General features: G+C 37.7%; 2 protein-coding genes across 2 annotated transcripts; both read right to left on the bottom strand.

Annotated features, from left to right (window-relative positions):
- Window positions 1-2915: 2915 nt before the first annotated feature.
- On the bottom strand, window positions 2916-5177 carry LOC123654490 (catalase-like). Its single transcript, XM_045590390.1, has 2 exons — window positions 5073-5177; window positions 2916-4680 (listed from the first exon to the last, which is right to left on the bottom strand). The coding sequence occupies exons 1-2, from the start codon at window positions 5175-5177 to the stop codon at window positions 3250-3252; spliced, it is 1536 nt and encodes a 511-aa protein (XP_045446346.1). The 3' UTR covers window positions 2916-3249.
- Window positions 5178-10052: 4875 nt separating this feature from the next.
- Window positions 10053-12668, bottom strand: LOC123654489 (catalase-like). Its single transcript, XM_045590389.1, has 2 exons — window positions 12564-12668; window positions 10053-11483 (listed from the first exon to the last, which is right to left on the bottom strand). The coding sequence occupies exons 1-2, from the start codon at window positions 12666-12668 to the stop codon at window positions 10053-10055; spliced, it is 1536 nt and encodes a 511-aa protein (XP_045446345.1).
- Window positions 12669-20931: the final 8263 nt, after the last annotated feature.

Raw genomic sequence — 20931 nt, 5'->3', positions numbered from 1 at the left:
CACTAACGCCACACTGTTTTTGTCCCGTAAGTTTTTTTTTGTCTCATGTACAAGGTAATCAAGATATGGTTCACCTTAGTCATAGTAGTGAAAAGAAGCTTAGATTTATCAACTTTGAAAATTAACAATGTCCATCCTTTCAGAGTCATCAACAAATCATTCAATCTAGCAGATGACAAGCTATCATCTTATGATGCCATTAGTGCTACGCTCCCTATTCCCGATTCGTTGACGTCACCGTGTACATCATCAACTCCTCAAAATGCATGTTAACTTTAAATCGTTTATTGTAGACTGGCATTATTTGACACAACAACGTTGCACCAAACGTACTGTGACATAATTATAATAGTTAGACATATGCTGTCGTGACACTTTTTAACCGACTTCCAAAAAGGGAGGAGGTTCTCAATTCAACTGTATTTTTTATGTATGTTACTTCAGAACTTTTGACTGGGTGGACCGATTTTGATGATTTTTAATTTAATAGAAAGCTGATGTTTATCATGTGGTTGCGTTCAAATTTCATCGAGATTTGATAACAACTTTTTGAGTAACCTTTGATAACACGTATATATTGCGTATATTGTATTACTTGTCGATGTAATTAAAGTCAGTGTTTTTTTTCGTTTGCGAGCAAATACAATTATTGTAGAAAATGATGTGTTCTACAAAGTCTTACTGCATTATATATTTCTATTATCATTAGTTTTTGCAGCGCACGCAATGTAAGGAATTTTTTAGGTGTTTTTTATCCCTTGGGTTACATTATTGGAGTTTTAGTAAGGATCCTTAATATTTTTGAAAATATAGTATAACCTATGTCGCTCAAGGATAGTGTAGCTTCTCAACGGTGAAACAATTTTTTGAATCGGTCTAGTAGTTTCGGAGCCTATTCAATGCTAACAAACAAACAATCAAATCTTTACTCTTTATAATCATTTATTTTACATGAAGATGTTTGATTTGTAGTATATAATAAATTAAGTCTATTTTTATAATAAGATCTTACCTTTGTATCACTTTAAAAACCTTATTTCCCTAACCGAGTACTTGAATTTATCGGCTTGAGCATATCGACAGCTGTTACAACCACGGCTGTAAGCAACTTGTCAGTGTAGTTGCGGCGTGTCATTATACTGTAATGACACAGAATGTATCTATGTGTGTGTGAAAAATGTAAGTGTGATTTTAATTTAGAATGTGTGAGTTTCGTAGTGACAGACAAATATTTTAGTGGGGGAATTCGATAAAATGTGGATGTGTGTAATTTCCCCCCGGCAAAAATGACAGACAGTTTTGTATCGGTAACAAACGCAATGGCTACTCCCCTCCGTGTTGCTCTATGGTATATGTAGAAACAAAGTCGAAATAAGTTGCCAGCACATTTGGCAAACCTGAATGATGAAAATCGATAACTCGTCTATATAATATAGGTATCTCTATTATGAAATATTATCTTTTATACGATGTATTTTAATGTATTGCCCGGTATAGGAAAGGAAGTTGTTAGTGCATATTATTTTCCTTAAGCAGATTTACTAGCAGTTGTATTACCGGTGGTTTCTATAAGCCGGAAAAAAATATCAGTCATTAGTTAACATAACATTTAATAAACTTAAATTTGTTTTTCAAACTTATCGTTTTTCGTTATCATCGTACTTGCGAAACCCCTCAGCGTGCATTAAATGAGCAACCTAAGTAATAGCCACTTCATTTTTTAGGCTTTATAATATAATTATCATTATATATAATAAAATTAAGTTGATAAAATGTGTGTGCCGATAAAACTTAAAAAGGAGTTCCGGCACGATAAAGGGACTTATATAGTGTGATAGCCCTTTATCCCCCCTCGAACAAGAAAGTTCCCGTCTTAACCTAAAGGGCGTGTTTTTAAAGATATAAGGGCTTTTCCAACCCTTCAACTTGGAAAATAAGTGTAGTGGCGCCATCTGTTGTCGAGTATTTGAACTTCATTGAGAACAAGGATTATTTGCGTTGTATTTCGAAAGGCGCTGCGAGCAATGGCAGCATGTGTAGTAATGGCGCCAAATTTAAAATTCCAATTTCAATAAAGTCTTAAATTACATTTGTTACTATAATAAAGTTATTAAATTTTATGTATTTATACAGCAGTAGCTAACTTATATTTTGGAGCTAAAGCGACATAATTTTAGTTATTCAAATTAGTTCTGAAAACATTTTAAAATTTAAGTTTTTAAATTTAGCGCCTTTACTACGTATGCTACAGCTGCAGAACCTATTGTTACGGCGGACGATAATGTCGAGAACATTCAAGAAGGTGTGAGAAAGAAAATATTTTCAAACTTTTTCGAATATCCTAGAGCCTAGCTCTCTGAATATATAAGAGCCCGGTGTCGCCCGCCAGAGTTAGTTCGATTTGAACCGCTAAATAAGCGATTTCGAATAGAAAAGGAAAGATGTTATTTGAAAAATATTAGGGATTAGAAATTTTTGTTAAATACCCGTGCGAAGCCGAGGCGGGAAGCTAGTTATTGATAAATGATTTTTTTAAAAGACTTTTTTAGAAAACTAGCTGCTAGCTTTTGAAACTAGCTGTGACCCGCGGTGTTACCCGCGTTAATTTGAGGAAAATACGAACAAAAATGTTTTTAAACCAATAATGTGCCACTCGATTGACTTACGCAGGCGTGCGGTGCGACGCTTCGTCGATCATATGATTTTTTATTTTCTCCTAAATTAGGCCTATTTATATGGTATAAATCTATATATGTACAGCCTTCCTAGGTAAAAAGACTTTCCAGATCCCAAAATAATTTCTCAATTCGAAAAAGTAGCTTCTGAGATTAGTGCGCACAAACAAACATAAGCAAACAAACAAACTTAAGCTTTATGATATTAGCATAAATAATAAAATAAATGACTATGCATAGTTTTGTCATATATAATAAAGTTTTTATTTTATTTTTATTATAAAATTTACACAGTATATATCCATTACAACAATTACTCTATGTAAAAGATATAAACGTCTATTTCAACAATAAAAGCCGCTGTATGCTCGTTGAAATATATTACTAGTGTTAAACAACTCCATCGAAACGTAAATAAATTCATTTTTGTCAAAGAAATATTAACCAGCTGTACACAAACTTCTTCAGAAATTACATAAAAAAAAACGATTTTCTTTTCAATCTTATTCATATAAAAGTATAAACAGTGAACTTATGGAGAAGTTCCTGATGATAGGCGTTATAACTAATATATCTAAACGTTGCTTTCCGTAGTGTTCCTTTTTAGGCCCTGCTCTATTTGGTAACCTAAGTCGGGATGAATAATTGAGAATAATTTTACTGCTCTTTCCTGTAAAGATGCAGTAGCCGGTGCTAAGCTATACAATATATTTTCCACCAGCCTACTTCTTTCGTCAGTCGTCATTTCATTCACGTACACCTCAGTTGCTTGTTTGACATTGTTTGGTCTATGTTCTACAATTTCTATTAAATTCGACCTATTCGTATCGATATAAGGAACAGGACCATTGAATGTATTGGGAAAGTAGTTTGGGATATCTTTTTCATTATCACCTACCGGAGGGCGGCCATCTCTGTTATATGTAAAAGTTTTTGTTCTAAACGGACAGTTCACAGGTATTCTGTTGAAATTGGCTCCCAAACGGTAATATTGGGCGTCTCGGTAAGCTAAACGCCGTGCCTCAAAAACTTTGTCTGGTCCTCCAAGAATACCAGGGACTAAATTAGTTGGACTGAAGGCGAGCTGTTCTATTTGTGCAAAGTAATTTACTGCGTTTTTATTTAAAACAAATTTACCCACAGGATGCAAGGGAAATTCGTCTAAAGGAATAGTGTTTGTGACATCAAATGCATCGAAGTTAGCATTCTTAATGTCATCGATTGTTAACACTTGGATACCAACTGACCACGTTGGAAAGTCTCCGTTAGCAATAGCTTTATACAAATCTCTGGTATTATAGTCGGCATCTTCTGCGCCAATTTTCATAGCCTCTTCAGCGCTTAAATTTTTGATTCCAGCATCAGGTGTAAAATGAAATCTCACAAAATATATGTCCCCCTGCTCATTTTCAACTTGGTAAGTATGAATCCCGAATCCAGGCATATGACGATAGCCATCTGGTATACCGCGATCGCCGAAAACTAATAAGAACATGTGTAAGCTTTCAGGTTGCAGTGTTAAATAGTCCCACAATGTGTTAGCATCGAAAAGGTTAGTAGCTGGATTTTTCTTTTGCGCTCGAACAAATGTAGGAAATAGACGAGGATCATTCAACGCAAACATAGGAGTGTTAAACCCGACAATATCGAAGTTCCCATCTTCAGTATAAAACTTCACAGCGAAACCTCTAACGTCGCGTGATGTATCGCTGCCACCTCTTTCTATAATAGCCGGTGAAAATCTTGCCGCTACTGGTGTTTTCTTGCCTATTTCACTAAATAATTTAGCTTTGCAGATGTTTGTAATGTCATGAGTTACTTCAAAATAACCAAATGCTCCACCTGCCTTTGCATGAACCAGTCGTTCAGGAATTCTTTCACGAACAAGATGAGTCATAGTATCCATAAAATATTCATTAAAAAGGAGTCTGGAATTTAACGTATTCAAAGCGTCCCTTTTTTCAACAGGCGCTCCAGCGCTTGTTGTTATGATACCAATAGGAGTCTAAAAAAAAATATTTGTAATTGTAAGTAAAAATACTTAACATATATAATTTACGCGTCACATTGTTTGTCCGCGATGGACTCTTAAACTACTAAACCAATTTTGATCGAATTTGCACACCGTGTGCAATTGGATCCAACTTGAAAGATAGGCTATATTTTATTATGATATACAAAGAAAGGCGATACAAAGTTCGCCAGGACAGCTAGTATTAATATATTTTAAATATATACGTTTATCTAAAAGTATAAATTAAAAGTGTACGAAAATAAATAGTTAAGTTTTAATTGCAATCCAAATCCATTACTTATATAAAACTCTATCTGGCTTGGTTCAATACGATCAATACTATTGTCACCACGAGAAATGACTTCAAAGGTTTCATGACTTACCGGATTTCTTTCCTTAAATAATACGATTTGTTGCGCAGCCGGATCTTTCTCCTCCGAGGCTGCCGTAAGCGCCATCAGCGACATAGACACCATCAACAATAACATCTTGAACCACATTACACCTGTCACGTAGAAGTGTTTCATCAATTCCCTTAGAGTCGAGCACCGTCTTTATAATGCTCTGAATATTGCGATCTTGCTGTCCTTACGGCATGGACACCGCGATTCTTACCCAAGTTTTTATAGCGGCACAATAGATTCCATTGATCTGGAAGTACTTAAATAATTATTAAAGTTGTATTGTTAACATTAATTCAATGATTTAATAACTGAAGTGTATCTATTATTAAAATTTCAAAAGAAGGAGTATACAATGTGCGTCTTCATATCAATAAAAGAGTTATGTTTTTCAGGCCATTTAGTAGAGGAAAACTAAGAATAAAATTACACTAAAATAAGTATAGCTTAATGCAATAATAGAATAGTGATAATTTTGTTTGCTCGCAGTTATAAATAACAACTAAATAAAAATAATTCGATTTAAAATTATAAATTACTTAAACTAAATAAGTAAATGTATTTTTGGATGCCAACACCAACTGCTTGATAAGTTGGATTAATTTATAATAAATTACATAAAATAATAAGCACTTAACTATTTTTCAGTAAGCATAAATTAAACTACGCAGATGCATCTATCGTCACTGAAACTCAGGTGTAGCATGTTAACTGAATGCAGTCTTTTATACTCCCAACTACCGCATTTTATCATCGCAGCATTAATATCGCAGAACATTTAAAACCGGGTTAATATCCTCAAACATTAGAAACATTTAAAAAACTCACAAAAGAAATGTATTTATCGTCTTAATGTATGTCAAGCAATTTTATTTCAAGTACTTTATGCTATGATGTTTTGTCTTTCATTTAAAAGTTTTTTTTTTAAATTGTTATTGATATATATATGTACTCGTGTATGTATGTGTTTGTGTATGTATATGTATGTTTATGTATATGTATATGTATGTGTATGTGTATGTATATGTGTATGTATATGTATAGTATATGTCTGAATGTATGTATATGTAAGTAAGTATTATGTATATGTAAGTAAATGTATTTGGTGTACATGTACGTTTGTGACCATAACATGTTCATATGTATGTTACATAACATTTTTGCGCCCCATCCCACACCTCTTATTTAGTCCTCTGCCCAAAGGTTGCCTGGAAGAGATCGCTGTATTAGCGATAAGGCCGCCTGTTGCAACTGATGCAAATTTTATTTTTATATATCATTTGTTATGCTGTTAAAACCTTGTATTAGTGTGCGAGTGTGTAAATAAATAAAATATCCAAGTATTATTTTTTTCATTTATTTATTTTATCTATTTTTTTGTAGAGTGGGTTAATTTTGTTTACATTTATTAAACATACTATAATTTCATTAAAATAATTTTCACTAACCCGCTAGCGCAGTTTGCAGTATCACTGCTGCCCCCTAGGGTTTCAGAGGAGTATAACTACAAACACCGCGACACGAGAATTTTTATATATTAGATTATTTGTTGGCGAGTGTATTACAAAAAAATAGGTCGCCTATAACCTAAAAGACAGGCATTAGTTGCTTACGTTAGAAACAAACTACTAGTTCTTACAAAAAAAAAATAGGTTTATTGTAGACCAATGTGTATTAAAATACCGTTTGAGAAAATTTGTCATCAACCCTATTATGGGCATGATTTTTTTTTAAAGATCGCCAACTAGCGTATGGCTCACCTGATGGTAAACGATTACTTTAGCTTATAGACGCTTGCAACATTTGAAATCATTTGAACTATATCTAGTTACAGGGCGGGTCATAGACATAGCCTGATCGAACTTTATTCAATCTCACGCCTTTTCATCACTAAGGTATTCATTGATGTAATAATAAGCTTTAATACATAAAGTTTACTTGGTAATTTTATTAATCTTCAGTAAAGGCATAGATTTAACCGCAGCCGGAATGTTATTATATATTAAAAAAATACATTCCTATAAAGGAACGAGTTTTTTTTCTGAACCGGCATTTAGAAAATTTTAACATGTATGCTTAACTATATCCTTATTTTTAATTAAAATTACAAATAATTTTTTTTGAGTCCTACTGGTATTATAACAACAAGCACTGGAGCACTTGTTAAAAAAGCGACATTTTACACTGAAGATGGAAACTTCGGTATTGTCGGGTTTAACACTCCTATGTACGTGTATAATGGTTTTCGTCTATTACATACATTTGTTTGAGCGCTAAATAATAATCTTTCTACTAACTTTTTCGACGCTAGCAAAATGTGGGACTTTTTAACGCTGCAACCTGAAAGCCTACACATGTTTTTATTAGCCTTCTGCAATTGTGGTATACCAAATGGATATCGTCATATGCCTGAGTTCGGAATTTATAGTGATTGAGACTGGCTGCCGAAGGCGGCCATCACGGAACGCTATTTCAAAACACAAATTGATTTATCAAATATAAATTATTTTATTTTGTCTCCCCTCAATAGTTTCTGGGTAGCATTAGTGGCCACAATTTAATATTTGATGGCGATTTTAGCTTAATTTTGACGATCAATTAACGTGGGTTGAGTTACATTTTAAACTTACTGAGTTAAAAAATTTGAAACTAATAGAATATCTTATTTGATGTCATATATTAATATTTTAGGAGTTTATTGCTTGTAAGCATGGTACAGATGTTAAAAATAACCACCATGCTGAGTTGGAGTTTAGAGTGGCTTACATATAAGGTAACTAGTGGCTAAGATAGTATCATTCGGACGTTTGTTATTTGTGACTGACTTATTAACTGAGAAGACAACGTAGATTTTTAGAGGCAAATAATGCTATTAAAAAGAAGTCTGTTTCAAGAGCGCCCTTTTTTAAACCACAAATGTGCAACTCGGGTGACCTACGCAAGCGCGCGACATGACGCTTTGTAGATCATATGATTTAACGTTATCTCCTAAACTGCGTAAATTAGAGGAAAAAACGTATTAAGATATTGTACAGTGTAGAAGATTTATTTATTTATTTATTTAATAGACACACCATCGACACATCATAAAAACATTGCAAGTAGAAATACAAAGCTAGACATAGGTACAATAGAGTGTGATTTGTCTTTTAAGGTGTATACAGCAATTATTTTACAACAGTTAGTGACCACATAGAGTTGACAGGTATGAATCAATACAATATAAAAGCTAAGTTAAGTCTTATAAACATACACAAAATTCCGACGGATAAAAAGATTACAGTTTTAAATTAATGACGAATTGTAAGCAAACAGACAATTTTTAGCAAATTCTTTACAATTAATAGAAAAAAAGATATCAATGTCGCCTCTTAACAACAATTCATTGTATGTTCCCATTAATCTGGAGAGGAGCATATTTTCCAACGTTAGTCCTTGTACAGGAGGGAAAGAAAATTTTGTTATTAGGATGTCTTGGAATAGATCTAGGGACGCCGATGTTGATTCGTTGGATGACATTTGAACAATTCACTTGCCCATGTAGAATCTTGTGAAGCGTTTTCAAGTCACAAATTTTTCGTCGCATATCGAGGGAGCTTAAATTGAAGTGTGATAATCCAGAGTGATAGTATTCGCGATAGGGACAACTAGGATCCTTGTATGCCAGAAAGCGTGTGAAACTGCGCTGCACGCGTTCAATTCTATCAATGTGTATATTATAGTTAGGTTTCCAGATAGGGGACGCATACTCAAGGATACTACGTACCAAGGCTTTATACAGGGTAAGGATAGAAGCGGGATTTTTAAAGTATTTACATGTTCTCCTAACCAAACCGGATACTTTCCAGGCACGTGACGTAATTAAATCAATGTGTTCGATAAAGTTTAATTTTTTTGTCTAGAATGACACCTAAGTCACGTACAGACGGAGTAATAGTTAGTGTTTTATTACCAACTGCATAGCATGATGGGTTAACAATTCTCTTTTTTGTAAACTTTATATGAAGACAATTGGAAGCATTTATGTTCATTTTATTGGTACTAGACCAGTGGATTACTGAGTCTAAGTCTATCTGCAGAGACTCAACTAGAACTACTAGATTTTTTTCAAATTGACCCAGTAGTTCCTGAGATTAGAGCGTATGTAATATGCGTATGAAGCGTATGAAGTAGAGCGTAAGTAACAAACAAAATGTTCAGCTTTACAATATTAGTATAGACAATTATGTAAACGAGTACGCATAATTCATCATCTATAAATAAATCAAAATAAATTATTCAAATAAATAATATTGGATTGTCTGTTTGTAATGTTAAAATAACCGCATTTTACTAAATATGCATATAGATGTAATACATGGTACATATACCAAAATGACATTTTTTACAATTTTTGTCTGTCTGTCTGTTTGTTCCGGCTAATCTCTGAAACGGCTGGACCAATTTTGACGGAACTTTTACTGGCAGATAGCTGATGTAATAAGGAGTAACTTAGGCTACTTTTGTTTTAGAAATTTATTTATTTTATAACTCTGCGAACTGATTAATAACTTTTTTGTTTCATTCCACGCGGACGAAGTCGCAGGCACAGCTAGTATATAATAAAGTTTTTATTTCATTTTTATTACCAAATTTATACAGTATAAATACTTTTCAAAATATACTCTTTGTACAAGAAACAAACGTCTATTTCAATACCAAAACAGTGGTACAATACAGCGGTATGCTCGATTAAATATAACACTAGCAATAAACAATTCCATCGAAACGTAAATAAATTAATTTTTGTCACTTGAATCACAATTACTTTTTATAATTTTATGAAGAAAAACAACCGTTGAATTAAAAACAAGCTTCATTGGTAAATTATAAAAAAATCTACTTTTCAATCTTATTCATATAAAAGTATAAACAGTGAACTTATGGAGAAGTTCTTGATGATAGGCGTTATAACTAATATACCTAAACGTTGCTTTCCGTAGTGTTCCTTTTTAGGCCCTGCTCTATTTGGTAACCTAGGTCGGGATGAATAATTGAAAATAATTTTACTGCTCTTTCCTGTAAAGATGTAGTAGCCAATGCTAAGCTGTTCAACACGTTTTCCACCAGCCTACTTCTTTCGTCAGTTGTCATTTCATTCACGTACACCTCAGTTGCTTGTTTGACATTGTTTGGTCTATGTTCTACAATTTTTATTAAATTCGACCTATTCTTATCGATATAAGGAACAGGACCATTGAACGTATTGGGAAAGTAGTTTGGGATATCTTTTTCATTATCTCCTACCGGAGGGTGGCCATCTCTGTTATATGTAAAAGTTTCTGTTCTAAATGGACAGTTCACAGGTATTCTGTTGAAATTGGCTCCCAAACGGTAATATTGGGCGTCTCGGTAAGCTAAACGACGTGCCTCAAAAATTTTGTCTGGTCCTCCAAGAATACCAGGAACTAAATTAGCTGGACTGAAGGCGAGCTGTTCTATTTGTGCAAAGTAATTTACTGCGTTTTTATCTAAAACAAATTTACCCACGGGATGCAAGGGAAATTCGTCTAAAGGAATAGTGTTTGTGACATCAAACGCATCGAAGTCAGCATTCTTAATGTCGTCAATTGTTAACAATTGAATACCAAGAGTCCAACTCGGAAAGTCTCCGTTAGCGATAGCTCTATACAAATCTCTTGTATTATAATCAGGATCTTCTGCGTCAATTTTCAAAGCCTCTTCAGCTCTTAAATTTTTGATCCCAGCATCAGGTGTAAAATGAAATCTAACAAAATGTATATCTCCCTGCTCATTTTCAACTTGGTAAGTATGAATCCCGAATCCAGGCATATGACGATAGCCATCTGGTATACCGCGATCGCCGAAAACTAATAAGAACATGTGTAGGCTTTCCGGTTGCAGTGTTAAACAGTCCCACAATGTGTTAGCGTCGAAAAGGTTAGTAGCTGGATTTTTCTTTTGCGCTCGAACGAATGTAGTAAATAGACGAGGATCATTGTACACATACATAGGAGTGTTAAGCCCGACAACATCGAAGTTTCCATCTTCAGTGTAAAATTTTACAGCGAAACCTCTAACGTCGCGTGATGTATCGCTGCCACCTCTTTCTACAATAGCCGGTGAAAATCTTGCCGCTACTGGTGTTTTTTTGCCTATTTCACTAAATAATTTAGCTTTGCAGATGCTTGTAATGTCATGAGTTACTTCAAAATAACCAAATGCTCCACCTGCCTTTGCATGAACCAATCGTTCAGGAATTCTTTCACGAACAATATGAGTCACAGTATCCATAAAATATTCATTAAAAAGGAGTCTGGAATTTAACGTATTCAAAGCCTCGCTTTTTTCAACAGGCGCTCCAGCGCTTGTTGTTATGATACCAATAGGAGTCTAAAAAAATAAAAAAAAATATTTGTTATTGTAATCAAAAATAAGTATATAAGGACGTAATCTAATATATAAAATTCTCGTGTCGCGGTATTTGTTGTTAAACTCCTTCGAAACGGTTTGACCGATTCTCATGAAGTTTTGTGTGCATATAGGGTAAGTCTGAGAATCGAACAACATCTATTTTTCATCCTCCTAAATGTTAAGGGTAGTCCACCCCTAATTTTTTTTAATTTTTAGACAAATTATTTATGCTTTATTTTATTATGATTCGGCGTTGAAAAATACATACAACCCTAAACTTTCACCATTCTACCACAAACCCCTATTTTTAAATAGCGTTTAGCGGCAAGACAACGTTTGCCGAGTCAGCTAGTATTAATATATTTTAAATATATACGTATACCTAACAGTATAAATTAACATAAGTGTACCAATTGAAACACATCACTATCATCATTATCACTTCAGTCACACAAGTTCGCGCCAAAAATGGCGTGAACTCATGTGTGTTGCCCATAGTGACCACGCTGGGCAGGCGGTTTGGTGATCACAGGGCTGGTTTTGTCGCACCGAAAACGCTGCTGCCCGTCTTCGGCCTGTGTATTTCAAAGCCTAAACACAGTAAAACCTAACAACAGTAGAAAATATTCACAGATACCCTCTTTAAAGAAATATTATTTTCTGTATGTTTTGCGATTGTTGCTTTGTGTCGTCGCACATCTCTATACGATTTTAGTGGTAAATTTAATTTAATGATGTTCGCATTTAAGTGAATATTGTATTCTTTTTGATAATAAAGTTTTTTTAACCAAAAGTCAGCAGTTGGATGATTATCCTGCTATTGGTCGGCTTTTAAAGTTTCTAGGTGGTAACTGAACTATGTATTCCCTTAGTCACCTCTTACTAGAGAGAGGGTTGGAAGGAAGAGAGGGGGTTGCTATATTCTTATTTGCCGTAACCACAAAATAAACAGTTGTCTAAATTGCAATTCATCACTTATATAAACTCGATCTGGCATGGTTCAAAACGATCAATACTATTGTCACCACGAGAAATAATTTCAAAGGTTGGATAACTTACTGGATTTCTTTCCTTAAATAATACGATCTGTTGCGCAGCCGGATCTTTCACGTCCGAGGCTGCCGCAAGCGCCATCACAGACATAGACACCATCAACACTAACATCTTGAACCACAATACACCTGTTATGTAGAAGTGTTTTATCAACTCCCTCAAAGCCGAGCACCGTCTTTATAATGTTCTGAATATTGCGATCTTGCTGTCCGTAGGTGCGGCACAGACACCGGAATTCATACCCAAATTTTTATAGCGGCACAATAGATTCCATTGATCTGGAAATACATATACAATTATTAATGTTGTATTGTTAATATTAATTCAATGATTTAATACATACATACATACATACATACATATAATCACGCCTCTTTCCCGTAGGGGTAGGCAGAGACCACTTTTTTCCCCTTACTACGATCCTTACATACTTCTTTCACTTTGTCCACTTTCATTATTTCCTTCATACATGCTCTTCGGTTTAGGTTAGGGGTACTCTTGAGTTGGCCTTTTTTCAAGACGTCCCTTATTTGGTCTCGGAACGTCCGCCTAGGTCTATGCCTTCCAACCCTTCCATCCACACTTGCCTTATGCACTTTTTTCGTCAATCGTTCTTCACTCATTCTCTCGACATGACCAAACCATCGGACCATACCTTTCTCAATTTTTGTCACTACATCTTTCAGACCATTACGTTTCCTTATCTCACTATTTCTTATCCTGTCACTCAGTTTAACTCCTATCATACTTCTTAACGCTTTCATCTCAACTGCATTTATTTGCTTCATGTTTCTTCTGCCACACCCAACTTTCACTTCCGTACATGAGTGTTGGAACCAAGACCCCCCCCCATGCACAGCAAATGAGCCTTGTTAGATACCTTCCGACTGCTCATAAATGAGTGCAAAGCTCCAAAACCCTGTTTTCTGCATTCACTCTTCTTTCAATATCACTCTCACACTTTCCATCTCTTGTAAACTTTGAACCCAGATACACAAACTCATCCACCTGTTCAATTTGTTCATCTCCAATTACGATATTGCAGTCTGGCACTGCCTCATCTCTTTCAAACACCATCATTTTCGTCTTCTTTACATTCATCTTCATTCCCTTTCTTACAAAGGCTCCACTCATATCAGTTGCCATCTCCTGCAACTCCTCGGACGAAGACGCAAGTAGTACTTGATCATCAGCATAGAGAAGACATTTGACGAGTAACTCATTCATTCTCAACCCATTTTCATTCTCTTTTAAATCTGTCAAACAATTGTCCATGAATAGATTAAACAGCCACGGAGACGCTTCCCATCCCCGTCTAACACATTTTTCGATATTAAACCATTCAGTGTTTGCTCCATTTATCCTCACACAAGCACTAGAATCCCTATAAATGCTCGATTGAAATGCTCGTATGAGGACACTGCTCACACTATTCACAGACAATGCTGACCACAATTCATTCCTCATCACTCAATCATAGGCCTTTTCCAAATCCACGAACGCGCAATAGAATTTTTTGTTTTTTGCCAATCACTTTTCGGCTATGCACCGTAAAGAAAAGATCTGATTCGTACATCCCATTCCCTTTCTAAGTCCATATGATTTAATAAATTAAGTTTATTATTAAAATTTCAAAAGAAGAGTATACAATGTGCGTCTTCGTATCAATAAAGAGTTACGTCTTCCACGCCATTTAGGAGAGGAAAAATACGAATAAATTACACTGAAATAGGCATAACATTAGACGAATAGGTATACAAACGAAAAAAAACCGACTGAATTACATCGACAAGTAATAAATAGGTAGTAAACTATATAAAAAGAAATAAGAATAGAACCAGAAACATAGAATATAATTTTAATATATAATGTATTAAGAAATAAATAACAACTAAATGTATATAAAGTATATATAAAGTATATTTGTATTGTATTGTATTGTATTGTAAATAAAAAATGCGTCGATTTAAAATTATAAATTACTTAAACTAAATAAGTAAATGTATTTTTAGATGCCGACACACATTGCTTTGATAAGTTGGATTAATTTATAATAAATTACACAAAATAATAAGCACTTAACTATTTTTCAGTAAGCATAAATAAAACTTAGCAGATGCGTCTATCGTCGCTGAAATTCAGGTGCAGCAAGTTAATCGAATGCATTCTTTTATACTCCCAACAGTTTAATCGTTATCGCAGAACATTTAAAACCGGATTAATATCTTTAACACAATTATAAATATAAAGATAGCGTTAATTATCCTTTTTTGTAAAGCGGGTTAATGTTGTTAACATGTATAAAATATTTTATAATTTCATTAAAATAATTTTCCCTAACCCGTTAGCGCAGTTTGCAGTAACATTGCTGCTTAGGGGGTTATGAGTTTATAAGGATTTTTTTCATAAACTGGAAAATGTCTCTGAATGGAGAAAAGAAAGATAAATGTTTAGGTGTTGCAAGTTCTTTTGCGGAATTGGATATTAGTAGAGAATGAATTCCATCTAGCCTTGTACCTTTGTGAGTGTTAACGTGTTACAATTCTATACACCGTAGGTCGAACTGCTTAAGTCACATATTAAATTATCAGAGCATAGTTAAAAAAATTAAAACGGAATGGAAATAGTCATTAAAGTCCTCGCCAATCTCACCAACATTGGTCAGAATTTTTTTATTCTTTAAAAAAAACCGGCGGTTTTGTCACACAGTGACTACGACACCTCTATCGTTCTTAACTAAATCAACAACGTCTCATTAAATATATTAGGACTAATTTATAAACATTTCTAGCCTCTTCAAAAGTTGGTGAAGCCAAGATTCTGTTGAAACCCCCATCATCTAAATTATAGTACCTGAGTGACTGAGCTCAGCTCGGTATTTTTAGTAAATCGTGAAGGATTAGTAGAAGAGAGAGTTAAAATCATTCGCCGCCGGTTTGGATGAAGTATTTTTTAACCGACTTCAAGAAAGGAGGAGGTTACTCAATTCGACCGTATATATAAATTAATGTATGTTCGGTAATAACTTCGTGTTTATGAAAAGATTTAGATAATTCTTTTTTGTTGGAAAGGAGATGTCCCTGGTGTAGTATCATGATAAGGAAACCATGATCTGATGATGGGATCCCAGAGAAATCGAGGGAAACTCTCGAAAATCCGCATAACTTTTTACTGGTTGTACCGATTTGATGATTTTTAACTTAATCGAAAGCCGATGTTTATCATGTGGTCACATTTCATCGAGAACTGCAGGGCTATTCTGTAAATAACAATTTCGATATCGAGCTTCACCTGAGTGACAGCGCTCACTTCGAAAGCGAACCCACTTCACCTTGGTTTGGAATTCTGTAAACATTCCGTACGCACAAGCGATGTGAAGTGAGTGTCGAATCGAAGAGCGGCAATTTAGAGCTGTGTTTATTTTATCGATATTCTTTTCTTATGACTTTATTTTAGAATATGTGCAATGAAGTCAAGTGTCGAATCAAGTCTCGAATTGTGATGTGTGAAGCGGTAAATCCCCTTACAGAATACCGAATTCATACTATTAAATGTCAACGTTCTCACGCAACAGGGTTCGACTCGTCGCCGCACTCACAAGTGTGGCGCTACGGGACTGTCGAGTTTTAATGAATACGAATTTGATATCTCACCGCGGATTCCGCTGTCGAGATACGAAAATGTTCTTACAGAATAGCACTACTGATTACAAACTTTTGGAGTGATCTTTGATATTGCGGATTTCTTGACTAATTTTTCGTATACCTACGTTTGTCGCGCGTTAAAAAAACATAATAAATATATGTAATGTAATTAAATTCAAAGAGCATAGAATAAGAGAATATTAATTCTTTCTTAACGCGACGAACTAAATCACAGAGAGGTAAATATATATTTTAAAAAAAGTTAGAGATCAGATTGGATTGGAGAACAAAATTAAATTAGACTAAATAGAAAGTAATTTAATACAAGAAAACACAATTTTAACCTTAATACAAATTTGAATGAACAAACAACTTTATCTTCCTTTTATGGATTAAACGAACGAGTTTAAAACAACCCGAAATTATTTTAAATCTACTCTATGGACCGAAATACATTTTTGATTAATCCAATATTAATTTAAACTACACCGCGGGTTCGAATTATTTCTGACACGTGGGTGGAGGTTAACTGTGGTCACTTATCATAGCGGGTTTCTTGCTTGTCCATGCTTGTCCACTAGCTGTTTTTTGGGAGCCGGCCACCATGCATTGTCGAAAGCGCCCTCTATGTCAAGCGATACCAGAAGTACTATCTTCTTGGACTTAATTTCCTGCCTGATATGCTCGACGAGATCGTAGAGGGCGTCTTCCGTTCCCCTCTGTGGCATGAATCCGTACTGGCTTCGGTGCAGCGTGGGGAAGAGTCTCCACTGAAGTCTACCTATAAGCATTTTCTCAACTGTCTTTCCTAGGATTGACAGGAGTCCTATAGGTCTATAGGACTTCGGGTGGGTGTAGTCCTCTTTGGCTGGTTTGCGGAGGATGCGTACGTGGGCGACTTTCCACAGCTTGGGGAAGTGGGACAGCGATAGGCATTTGTTCGCCAACGCTAGGAATAACTCCCTGTTGCAGTTTATTGCCGCCGCGCATATATCCGACGTTAACCCGTCTGGGCCTGGAGCTTTTTTGGGATTTTGGCTCAAAAGAACCTGTTCCAGCTCCGCGGCCGTAAACGGCGGGTCGTCATCGGACAGATCTTCTAACTCCGCGGGAGTTCTGCCTTCTACGGCCTCTCGGATCTGTTTGTGATGGGCGGTTTCGGTCTCTACAGAGTCATCAGGGTAGAACGTTTTTGCTAGGAGTTTTGCCGACTGTTCTGGTGACAGTGTTTCGCCTGATTCGTTCCTTAGCAATGCGTCCTCGTGTCTACGAGAGGTCTTCCTGATGACTCTGTAGATACCGTCCCACACGCTTTCGCGGTCCTGTGCCGTGCAGAACTCTTTCCAGCTCTGAGTGGCTGCTTTGTCTGCCGCTTGTTTATATTTTTCCTTGGCCCGTACGTATTCTTCGATGACGCCAGCCCTTCTGCAGGGTGCAGCATTTCTGATGCGACGTTTGGCTCTTAGTTGTTCCCTTTTCAGGGAATCTAGCTCTACCGACCACCAGGGCGGTCGGGGGTCGCCTTTCCATGGTTTTATCTTCGGGATGGTACTCTCGCATGTGCGGTGAATAATCGCGACGTATTTTGCGATTATGCCATCGAGATCGTCCTTGTTCGAGACATTTCGGACGGCTTCCAGAGTGATGCTTTCTTCCGCGAGGCCGGTTGTTAGGGTAGCGGAGAAATCTGTCCATCGCGCCTTTTTGGTGTTGTATCTACGCGTCGAGATTGGGTCCAATGGTTTCAAGGGCCCCTCAGTGCGCAGACTAAACGTAATGGCGTTGTGATCAGATGTGATCAGATTTCGTTCCACTCGCCAGGTTTCCAGTCTCGTGAGAAGAGATTGACTGGTTAGAGTCAGATCTACGCAACTCGAGTATAGCCTGTCTCCTCTGTGAGTCTCGAATGTAGGAACTTCCCCGTTGTTATGAATGTGGAGGTCCATTTCGGTGATAAAACCATGGAGTTGTGCTCCGCGATGGTCTTCTGAGCTGCTGCCCCACCAGTGACTCCAGGCATTGACGTCACCGGCCACTATCTGATGGTGTGTGGGAAACTTCGTGGTAGCCGTTCTCACCTGTTTAAGATATGGTTCTATATCTTGGTCCCTTGGTTCGAAGTAGACGGACAGTATGCCAAGCTCGAGTCGGCCGGCCTTTACGAAGACGGCGGCCACGTTCTCGGTGACAATTTGGGGGTCATGAATGACTTCCACGTTGTCACCGAACACGATAATCGCCGCCTTTACTGGTTTCTGGCGGCCCAGGGTGCACTGGATGATCTTCGTGCCAGGGTATTGCCTCATTTCGCCCGTTCTTCCGGTATACGGTTCTTGTACTAGGGCGAAAGAGATCCCCTTTTTCTGGGCCACCTGAAGCAGTTCGCTCGTTGCCAACCTTGAGCGCTGCAGGTTTGCTTGTATAAAGCGCAAAGCGCATCCTGCACCGTCCGCCTTTCTGTTAGGGACCACAACTTTGGTCTCCGGGTCGCCCTTAGCAATATTGCACCCGTGATCTCGCTATGTTGTCCCATTTTATTCTCTCTGGGCACTCAGCGCTGTACGCGGTGTGTTCCAGGTCAGGACCGGATCTTTTAGCTCTGAGACAGTTTATACACTTGGGCAAGTCACTTTTCGCTTTCGAGGGACAGGTCGCCCCCGTGTGTTCTCCAGCGCAGTAGTTGCATGTGTTTTTGTCCTGTTTGCAAAGTGCCCTGGTATGTCCGAAGCCAAGGCACCTCATGCACTGGACGAGGGGGGACTGATCCTCGACCGTGCATCTACTGAATCCTACATAGATCTTGCCCTTGTCTATAAACTTTCCCCAGAGCGACGGGGAAAGCTCGATCACAGGGTGACATTCGTGGGGGTTTCGGGCGCGCTTCCTAAACCGCACCTTCATTTTAAGTGCCGCCTTGTCTACTCCTTCGAGGATATGACTATTTTGGGCCTTGATAAGGTCTACAATCTCCTCGTTGGTGTAATTTGACAGCACTCCCCGCACGCAGACCAGGGGGTCCTGGTTTGTGGGCTCCCGCACCGTCAGCTCTGTATTTTTCTGGACCTGGCCCCTGATTTTAGCCATGTCCTCTTTTGAGGCGCACCTCACCACGACTTTCTGGTCGCGAGCCTTACGGACCCTTTCCATCCTCGCCCCAGACTTCTTTAAGTCCAGCGAGTCTTTGACCTTGGTAAGCACTTGCTCGCTAGTCTCCTGCGGGTTTCGGGACGAAATGATGAGAGTGTGGTTGGGTCTTTGTTCCACACTCTCTGTTTTTAGTCGGGCTGCGGCATGGGCGTAGGTTGTCGGCGCCAAAGGAGCTAATTTTGTGACTCCTTCTTTAATAGTATTGAGGGTCTGCTTGACCTCCTGAACCGCCATCTCTGTCTCCAGTGTTGGTTTTTTTGGGGATGCGGTGGTCTTGCTAGAATCCCTCAGGGTGCGCAGCTCCGAGGACATGATCTCGACCTTTTCATTTAAAACTTCGAATAGGGGGGCCAGATCTTGTTGTGGGTTTGGCTGTGTACTAGATGGTTGTGTATTTATTGACTTTATGTGCTGCTTGATCTCATCCAGATGGGTTCTCCATGCCGTGTCCTTGTTTACCTGTGGGCGGCTTTCGTCGTCCAAGATCAGTGGGATGTCGTCAATTTTCGCAGTGAGGAGGGTCTTGGTATGAGTTAGTTCGTCTTTCAGCTTCTCTAGGCCACTTGAAAGCGATCCTATTTTATTCTCCACTGCCTTAAGTAACTCCTGGACTTTACTGTCCGTCTGCGAAGTCACTTCACTGCCGTTCCTGGTTGACGAGACCACCCTATGGAGCTCGCTCAGCTTTTCTTCTAATTTGACTTGCGTTTCCCAGATGTCGCGGATCCGCCGGAAAGGCTCCACCGTCTCGTACTTCAGCCAAGAGCGGACGGCTCGAGTCTCCCTCAACGTCTCCACCAAGTCTGTCTGAGTTTTTTGCATCCCTGAGAGGAGCGTCTTTTTGAGTTCAGTGAGCTCTTTAGCATGAGCTCTTTCGACCCGCACCAATTCTTGGGCATGACGGGCGCGCTCCTTCTCGAGGCTGCACTTGTGTCGGCTGCGCGAGTCCGAGAGCGACAGAACCGTCTCGTAGAGGCCCTGCAGACTCTCATAGGCGATCATTTTCACCCCACGCTTCATATTGCCGCTACTTTATCGTAGATGTTGGGGTCCTAGCAGTCAACCCACCAAATCCTGCCACGTGGTATCACCGGCAACAACGGCACTGCACGTGTTCGTCACGCCAAGGACCCCAACAAAATCGCACCCTGAACCTGACCGAGGCTGAAGACCAAGAAAAAGGAAGGAGCCGCACAGCACCAGCGCTAGCCAGCCAGTGTAGATTAGGCTCAGCACTATATAAATAGTGCTGAGCCTAATCTACACCGCGAACCCCACCAATGGCTGCATACGCAGCTCCACGTCACACGAAATACGCCAATAGCGAAACGCCTAGCAATGAAGAATAATAATTCGAGGAAACGAAATAATTGTTAAGAGAATGAACGAAGAATAAAAATATACGTTACAGGTTGTATTACTTGTCGATATAATTGAAGTCGGTTTTTTTTCGTTTGCTTGCAAACACAATTATTAATAATGAATTAACGCACGATGTGTAACAAAGGCAATGTATAAAATAAAGATAAATAATGGCGATAAATTAGAAATTGATACAAATTACACAATTACAAGATTTACAG

Source organism: Melitaea cinxia, chromosome 6 (assembly GCF_905220565.1).
Source record: "Melitaea cinxia chromosome 6, ilMelCinx1.1, whole genome shotgun sequence".
Lineage (NCBI taxonomy): Eukaryota > Metazoa > Arthropoda > Insecta > Lepidoptera > Nymphalidae > Melitaea > Melitaea cinxia.
The sequence above is the reverse complement of the archived record's forward strand: the minus strand, read 5'-3'. Positions and strand labels throughout refer to the sequence as shown.

Coding starts and splice junctions, on each gene's coding strand:
- LOC123654490 (XM_045590390.1), bottom strand. CDS start 5,177: ATGTTATTGTTGATGGTGTCTATGTCGCTGATGGCGCTTACGGCAGCC. Junction 4,681..5,072: donor TATTTAAGGAAAGAAATCCG/GTAAGTCATGAA, acceptor ATTTTTTTTTAG/ACTCCTATTGGTATCATAAC.
- LOC123654489 (XM_045590389.1), bottom strand. CDS start 12,668: ATGTTAGTGTTGATGGTGTCTATGTCTGTGATGGCGCTTGCGGCAGCC. Junction 11,484..12,563: donor TATTTAAGGAAAGAAATCCA/GTAAGTTATCCA, acceptor TTATTTTTTTAG/ACTCCTATTGGTATCATAAC.